Below are 8,176 nucleotides of genomic sequence, written 5' to 3' on the forward strand. Positions count from 1 at the left end.
GTTGGGAAATAATTTATCCCAGGATTACTTATCATGTGATTAGTTATTCCGGAATTAGTTATCCGGGATTAGTTATCTCGGGATTAGCTATCCACCCTCCCACAGGGATAAAATAACACTACAATCCCGAGATAATTAATCTTGGGATTAGTTATACTGTGATTTTATCCTAACCAAATATGGGATAAACTCATTTCAAATTTAATGTTGAGATTATTTATCACTTATCCCTCATACCAAACGAGCCCTAAAAGTTTTGTTATACGAGGCTAAAAAATCTAGACCACTCTTACGAGTGACATTTGTGAACTTGACCCGCAAAATCCTGGGCGGGTAGTTCGACCCGAAAAAAAAAAAAACCGAGAGGATCCGAAGACAGGGTTTAGGGTTTAAGACACTTGACATCTGCAAATAAACACCTTTTCTTCTCTCTCGCTTGGAATTTAGTAAGGCTTATAGCTTAATTAATCATATGTAGGGTTCCAATTTTCTTTATTGTGTTTCTGTTTTTGACGTGTATTATCATGAATATGTAAACAGAGATGGGTGTTAAAGCAAGGAAGAAAGCAATAACAAAGCAATTGAAAAAAGGTGCAAGTGATTTTTCTGCTTCTAAAGATGAAGCTCGTGATTTTCTGGTACGTTAATTGTTGACTCCGAGATTTATATAATGAAAGTTGAAAGAAAATACCTCAGATTATGTATTATGTATATATTTCGTTGTAAGAGCATTGCCTAGATTACCCTATTCGTTCTGTTATACTTGCTGTTTCCCTCGCAAACAGCAATTGTCTCCTTTATTAGTTTTAGTTTTTATGATTATGTACTATATGTGCTCCTTTAATTCTGCTACTTGCGTGGTATATACTAGAATTGTATGTCACAATGGTTGTGCAGTAACAAAGGAAGGCAGAAAGCGATAAAATGATATTTGGTCTTTGATACTTTGGGTGGGCAATGGTCTGGTAAAGATTTTTAGCTAACTTAGGGTGTGTTTGGCACGAAGGAAAATGTTTAAAATATTTTCTTGGAAAACAAATAGGTTTCTTACTTATTTTCTAGTGTTTAGTAAGTTCGCAAAAATATATAATACCGAGAGTGTTTATATGTAATCTAGTAAAACACTATGGGGCTGGATAGGGTGGGGAGTGGGGGTTCAGGGGGTGGGGGTTGGGAGCATTGGGTGGATGCTGAGGAGACAATGAAGTTGAAGTGTGACTTATGGAACTTGTTTTTTCTACTTCCATTAGGGAAATTTTCCTCATTTTTAAGGAACTTGTTTTCTTAGAGGAAATATTTTCCAAAATATCAGTTGACCAATCAAACATGGAAAAATTGGATTCCTCCAATACCAAACACACCCTTAAACTTTATGTTTGGTCTGTGAGACTTTGAGTGGGCAATGGTCTTCATTAGAATCATTACTGTAAAATTCACTATGGCGAGTGGTGTGCTGTATATGACTCGTTTTTGTCCTGTAAATAAATAGCCATTAGAAGGTGGGCCAGCGCAGAAGCTTCCAAAGACTGAAGTGAGGGAAAGCAAAGCAACAGTGTTATATATCGGGAGAATCCCGCATGGCTTTTATGAGAATGAAATGGAAGGTTTGCATTTCTCATTTCAAATTTATTCGAAAATGAGCCTATTTAGATACTTGATTGATTTTTTCCTCTTATGTATAAGAATATGAAGTTGAGTAATTGTTTGATATACTGTAAATGTTGTCTTCAGGTTTCTTTAAGCAATTCGGTCCAATCAAGAGGCTTAGAATTGCAAGGAATAAGAAGGTTAATGTTCCAGACAAATTATTATTTGTCAATTGTCAATCTGTTTGGTTAGACATTTCTATTATGTTTGCTCTTTAACTGTCTCATTGTTTTATCGCTATATTACTGTTATGTATTTGACATCTCTGCTAACTTGAAAGTCCAATATGGTTAATGGAATATGGGTTTGATCAAGTACTTAGGACTACTTATATCTTGTTGTTGTCTATGATAATCTGTTCTACAGCTGAATATGAAAAAAATCTTGAGAAAAGATAGAAAAACATAGCAAAACATAGAAGGTCTTTCGGACAAAAAATATTTCCACATTCAAGTTGCTTCATCTTGGTATCCAGTAATTCCTTTTTCTATATGTGAATAATTTTCATAAAACATGGTTCCAGGGGGTGCAACTAAGGCGTGCAATAATTTTCATAAACCAGGTTCCACACACGAAGTCAGGGACCTACCAGGGCGCTCTTCGAAGTTATGCAATACCCAATTTATCTTAACAATAATTAAAAAAACAATTTATCTCCCATTGTAATTCACACTACTGTTTGATTTTTTTAGTTCATTCTTATCCCAGGCCTCCGCCCTTCTTCTGCAATATCGTGCTACAGTTTTTTTTTCACAAGCTGATAGATTCTACGTCTGTTTCTGTGATAGTTGCTTTCATAGGCAAGCTTACGAGTCTTCTGTTTCTTTCTCTTCTTTTTCTTTTTAGCTTTTAAGTGCAAACAGTCTTTCTTATTAGATTACTCTGGCCATCCCCGTGCATCTCTCTTACCTTGTTAAACAACAATATTAAACTTCTCATCGACATTAACTTATCAAAAAACTCAATTGACATTAATACCACCGTTATGTGTTTCCCAAATCATGCCAATCTTGGTAATTGGGCTATTGCCTTACTTCTAGTTTCATTACCAATTGAATAGTGTTTGTTCCCTAAATATTTCTGCTGTTGTGATTCCCTATATTTTTGTCTCCCTCTAAAAGTTGAATCACTGGTGTGGGTCCTAAGCCTCAAAAAAGAGGAATTGAAAAGGAAAAATACACCTTCGGATAATCTCCATCTGTTTATAGGTCCCTTTTTCTGATCTCGTGCTTCATTTTGAGATCGTTGGAGGAGAAAACTTCACGTTCGCGTCTTGTTTTTCATTCTCATTCTGCGGCATCTGGACAGTCATTGCAGTTTGTTTATCCCGTTTTGGTGCCCTATACTCTTCCAGTATTTACGTTTCTTCTGAAATCTGGATATTATTCTGGTAATGCACCTGTCTAGAAACTAAACAGAGTAAACAACCTATTCTACTGGCCCATATTTGTCGCTCGTTCGTCTTTAAAAGGCCATTGGTCAATGATATTTTACTTGAGTAACCAAAGTTGAAGTGTAAATCACCCTGCCTGCATTGTGGCAGCCTCCTCCTGTCCTTCACTTCTCTTTTGTTACGCTCCTTATTGTTTTGTGTAATTTTGAAGAATGCTAGGCAATCAGCAAACCAGAATGCTTCTTTAACCCTTGACAGAAACAACTTTTAACATTTGAATTCCTCCTTTAAGGACACTAAGGATTTCTCCACCCCGTCCTATCTACAGTGCAATATTATTTCTCTTAATCTGGGGAATAGACTTTCTCAATGTCCTGGAACCCTCAACGCAATCGTGCTGGGCATCAGCTTCTTGTTTTTCTTCTTCCTTCTATTCCCCCAGCTAACAATTCTCCGCTCCACCCTATGTTCGTACACCGTATCTTAGTATCTTATTATGGCTGTATTGACATATATTTCTTCTTTAAAAACAATAGAAGTCTGTCATCAGTGAAGCATTTGCTTGGAGATACCTTGATTTTTCTTTTTGGATAAAGGAAATACCTTGATTATGTATCCTATTTTTAAAGATTATGAAGTATTTTTTTCATCTAGAAAAGAAATGAAACTATAGGCCATAATTATGTAGTGGAGTTGAGGTGATTCATTGGCATTTACTTCAATTTTATTTTTCAAACTACTCGTTTCATATCTTAGTCCATTGACACCTTTATCGTTCTTTCCTTATGGGCATGCACTGCGCTCCTTTAAGTTACATATCATATTTTAATCCACTGATTTATTATTATTTTCTTTGGGGTGATTTATCTATTTGTTTCATTGACTTATCTTGGTTTCTTTTCCTTAACAGACAGGAAAATCAAAGCATTTTGGCTTCATAGAATTTGAGTCTCCTGAGGTAGTACTTGTCCTAGCAACTTTGTAGTGTTATAGATATGCACAGTTAGAAAACCCCTCTGATCATTTTCTTTCCATTTTCTGGTTGTCTATTTTGGGTCAGTGCAGGTTGCAAAAGTTGTTGCGGATACTATGCATAACTATCTCTTGTTTGAGCACTTATTGCAAGTTCAGCTTATTCCTCCTGAACATGTACATCCAAGATTGTAAGGATCTCTCTCTCTCTTTTCCAATTTGATGGGGGGAATGGTAATTTTATTATTTCATATATCCAAGTGTAAGAGATTGACAAATTTCTTTGGTTTCTCCCATCCTTTTCTGTTTAGTTTGAAGAAGTTGAAAATGTAGTGGGTAGGTTTATGATACTTTCTTAGCGTGGAGTTGCATATCTGAAAATTTGGGTCTCTTTATATGTTGGTGGTTAACAACTCTGATTTCTGCATAGGTGGAAAGGTGTGAACCGCTGGTACAAACCCTTGGATTGGGTTAAAATTGAAAGGAAGCGTCAGGACAAGGTAAGGTTCAGTGGGATTTGCTTTGGGTTGTGCTAAATGAGTACATAGTTTGGTATTATGAACTCCGGTTATCCTTTTCAAACTTAAAACTTGTTGAGTGCTACTAATAATCCAGGAAAGAACACTGGATGAGCACAAGAAGTTGGTTGAAGGAATACTAAAACGCGACAAGAAGAGGCGAAAGAGGATTGAAGCAGCTGGAATTGACTATGATTGCCCAGAAATTGTAAGACATATATGGCTTTCTTTATTCTCAGTCCTACTCTCTGATACTGCAAATTACAGCCTTATCGGCTATCGCTGCTGGTTGCTGGTTGGAGTACAGAAACCCTTATTCTATTTGGTTAATCTAACTGTTAATTAACTAGAATTTGACTATACGATATTAATAACGGGATTGTTGCTTGTTTGGTTAGTGTTATATTGTTGAACGATATTTGAGTAGTATTGGACAATTTGTTTAGGTGGCACAAGAATGATAATCACTTGGCCAAATATACATTAGAAAGAACTAGAATTAGGTTGCCTTGCACCGAGGACAGTGAAAGTTTTTTACGTTTGCTGAAATCACGGTGCAGTCCATCAGGAGATTACATATAAGGGTTTATGTTGTTACAAAGGGGCCAACAAATTTTGAAAATTTAGAGAACACACACACACACACACACATATAAATATATATATATAGAGAGAGAGAGAGCGAGAGCACAATCTTCCGTAGATTTCATTGTGCTTGACTGTTTATTCTATATGCTATGTATCAAACATGGTGTCAGAGCACCTTGGATTCAAGAATACTAAAAATTGTTACGTCGTACCCCTCCATGAATTACACTTGAATAGATTAATCTTAGGAAAATACCAAAGTTGAAATTACTATCGGCAATGTTATTTGCAGGTGGGTTCAATTCAGGCTGCACCAAAGAAAATCAGATTTGATGCAGATTAGATATTTCCAGCACAACTGAGGCAGCAAGTAGATTAGTATGTTGGCAGTTTGTATCACAATTCACGGTCATGTAAGCTCTACGGTCACGGCCCTTGAACTATGCGATTGATGGAAAGCTGTGTGCTGCTTAAATGTACGAAATTGCCAATGGCTGTGGAAGATAGGCAGCCGCCTTAGATTTCTTCTGAAAGAATTATCATTAGCATAGACGACATTGAGGCTCTTCTGGCGATTTGTTTTTGGACTGTAAGCCATTCCAAGCATCTACCTATAGTAGCTTCAGTTTTTGTAACCTACCTTGAAGAATCAAGAATTGTGGCATTCCTTGAGTGATAAAATGAATTTATCTGGGCCTCTGGCTAGTACATTATCTCAAAGTATTTGGGCTTTGATGTGCCAGATTTGTAGTTTCTTTGGTTATTTCGTTCCTCTTTTTCCCGCAGAAATTATCTAAAGTTTGTGAATCTGCATATCATATTTAACATCTTTTAAAACAAAGTGTTCTTGGAGACCTGATGTTTTTTGTTTACTTGCAAGGTCTTTACTTACTGGGTGGTCTATGGATGAGCGAACTAGCCCTGTTTGATATGAAAGAAAATCTACCGATTCAGCAATTTGGGCTTATTGCATAATGGGGCCGTATAGGAATTGATGTAAACCATCCAATGGCAATCTTCGTGAAAATATACAATATAGTTCCCGATATGTTATTTCGTCAAATTTTCAACCAAGTCGTTTAGCCTTCTGTTAAATAATTGGAGTATAAGGTATTTTACTTAACTAATCTCACAAAAAAGGCTGCCTAAAACACAATGTATAAAAATAACAACATCACTGCCCTCTTGTCTCGTCGCAGTATGAAGAGTATTACATTGCTCGTTCTTCAATACACTGCAGGCATTTTTTATTTGGTCAAACTGGGGAATTTTATTCAACCAAACTGAGCTTTGTACACCAATTAGCTTTTTGGACTCTAAGCTGATTCCTATCTACACTAGCTTTTTGTACATTGCAGACATTTATTAGTTCCTTTTGAATAAGTTTCATTTGTAAAAAGTAAAAAGCAAACAACAGACTGGGAAGAAACGACCAAAATATGAAGTGAGGGAAAAAAAAGAAAAATACAGTGCATAACGTTCTCCTTTCATTTTCTTTTTTCCAACTAAAGTAATGCGTACGAATGCAATTAAAGTATCACGGACCTTGTTTAGGAATGAAATTATGGTGGTGTTTTAAAGAAGATCATAAAGATATTTGATTGCCTAAAGTGCGTGACTACAGAGGCTTGGGCGTCTCTATTATTTCATCTGTTTTAGTAAACAAATTAAAAGGTCCTCACGGCCAATAGCAAGTGTTTTGATATTATTGGGTTGAAGCTGAAGTTCCAAAAATATAGAAATTGAATGTTGTTTTGACATGACTTTCACTTCGACAAAGAAAAATATCTTGCAAGTGAAAATTATTACTTCACTTGAAATATTTTTCAAACAAAATTTTCAGTATTTTGCCTGCATTTCAGACAATGAAAACTTAACTATTTGTAAATAATAATCGTTCCCAGCACTATTTAGTAAAAGACAGGCACATCGTACAGTACCATACCATACCTCATTAGGAAGCAACAAGATATGGGTTTGTTTGTATCTTAGCATCTTAATAGAGACAACACACTCTAATGATTTCTTCTTCATCAAGCTTTTAAAAAAGTACCAGCTTAATTTCTTTCATAAACAGAAATCTTAATTGTATCTTCTTTTTGCTTTGATTAATTGCTGCAAAAGAACTTATCAGCTAATAGTCAAAATAAGTTATACTGAGTCCTAGTGTGAAAAAAAAAAGTTCCTAGTGAATCAGAGCCCCTCAAACATGGCAAATTGTTGACCGAACACTTATTACAAGTAAATTTATATGATTACTATTAATTATTAATCTGATGATAATAATTAGAATAATAACTATTAATTACTTTTACAGGTTAAAATATAAAAGGTGTATACGACTTGAATGTGTAATTATGAGCATTTAATTGCTATACTAGATTTCGTTAAATATACATCGGATGCGGAATTCTAAATTCTAATGAGGACCTTAGCCAAAAATTAATTACGATGTCAAAAGCACTAATGAAGGAAAAAAAACAAGAATTAGTATTTGACCTCATAAATTCATTTTTGTTCATTTGCAATTCAAGTCGAGGAAAAAATTTCATATTGCTTCTCTGTTACTAAGACTTTACTCTCATCGTGTATCTACACCAAATTAATATATGCGTGACATCTATTGAACATATACTTGTCTCACTTAATTATGATTAATTAAATATATATGTTACCTCGTTAAATATATTTGCCTCAATCAGCTATACATATCAAAGAAATTGATTTATCAATACTTTCAAGATCCTTATTGAAAAAGGTTGAATATGTAACCATGTTTCTACTTTTCTCATTAGTATATTTTGTGGTAGATTTAAATGAAAAATAATTCATGGTGTGTTTGCAGGGTTGTTTTATCTTTATGATACTTGACAGAATATTAAAATCACAAAAATGCCTTAATTGTAAAGATGTTTGATGGTTGACCTTGCGAGCTCTGTTCATTTTCCAAAATTGTGCCCTCATAAAGCCCAGAGAGTTTTATAAGACTAGGCGTAATAAGTGATCTAAATACTGGAGAAAACACATAAGAGAAAGACAAATTACAATTAAACATTAA

At 34.9% G+C, this 8,176-nt stretch overlaps 1 protein-coding gene across 2 annotated transcripts; it reads left to right on the plus strand.

Annotated features, from left to right (window-relative positions):
• The first annotated feature begins 288 nt into the window (after positions 1–288).
• LOC132052742 (uncharacterized RNA-binding protein C1827.05c-like) lies at positions 289–5,860 on the plus strand. Of its 2 annotated transcripts, none has more exons than XM_059444417.1 (9): positions 289–446; positions 541–638; positions 1,490–1,604; positions 1,732–1,787; positions 3,951–3,998; positions 4,106–4,203; positions 4,443–4,512; positions 4,628–4,738; positions 5,396–5,860. In XM_059444417.1, the coding sequence occupies exons 2-9, from the start codon at positions 543–545 to the stop codon at positions 5,459–5,461; spliced, it is 660 nt and encodes a 219-aa protein (XP_059300400.1). In that variant the 5' UTR covers positions 289–446; positions 541–542; the 3' UTR covers positions 5,462–5,860. The 2 variants fall into 2 exon arrangements, with proteins under 2 accessions (XP_059300400.1, XP_059300401.1); XM_059444418.1 differs by having other exon boundaries at positions 290–446; positions 5,411–5,860.
• The last annotated feature ends 2,316 nt before the right edge of the window (positions 5,861–8,176 follow it).

The sequence above is a fragment of the Lycium ferocissimum genome, chromosome 4 (assembly GCF_029784015.1).
Source record: "Lycium ferocissimum isolate CSIRO_LF1 chromosome 4, AGI_CSIRO_Lferr_CH_V1, whole genome shotgun sequence".
In the NCBI taxonomy this organism is placed as follows: Eukaryota; Viridiplantae; Streptophyta; class Magnoliopsida; order Solanales; family Solanaceae; genus Lycium; species Lycium ferocissimum.

Excerpts from the sequence above, each read along its gene's own strand:
- LOC132052742 (XM_059444417.1), top strand. The coding sequence starts at position 543 with ATGGGTGTTAAAGCAAGGAAGAAAGCAATAACAAAGCAATTGAAAAAA. Across the intron at positions 1,788-3,950 it reads GAATTGCAAGGAATAAGAAG|ACAGGAAAATCAAAGCATTT; the intron begins GTTAATGTTCCA and ends TTTCCTTAACAG. Across the intron at positions 4,204-4,442 it reads GAACATGTACATCCAAGATT|GTGGAAAGGTGTGAACCGCT; the intron begins GTAAGGATCTCT and ends ATTTCTGCATAG.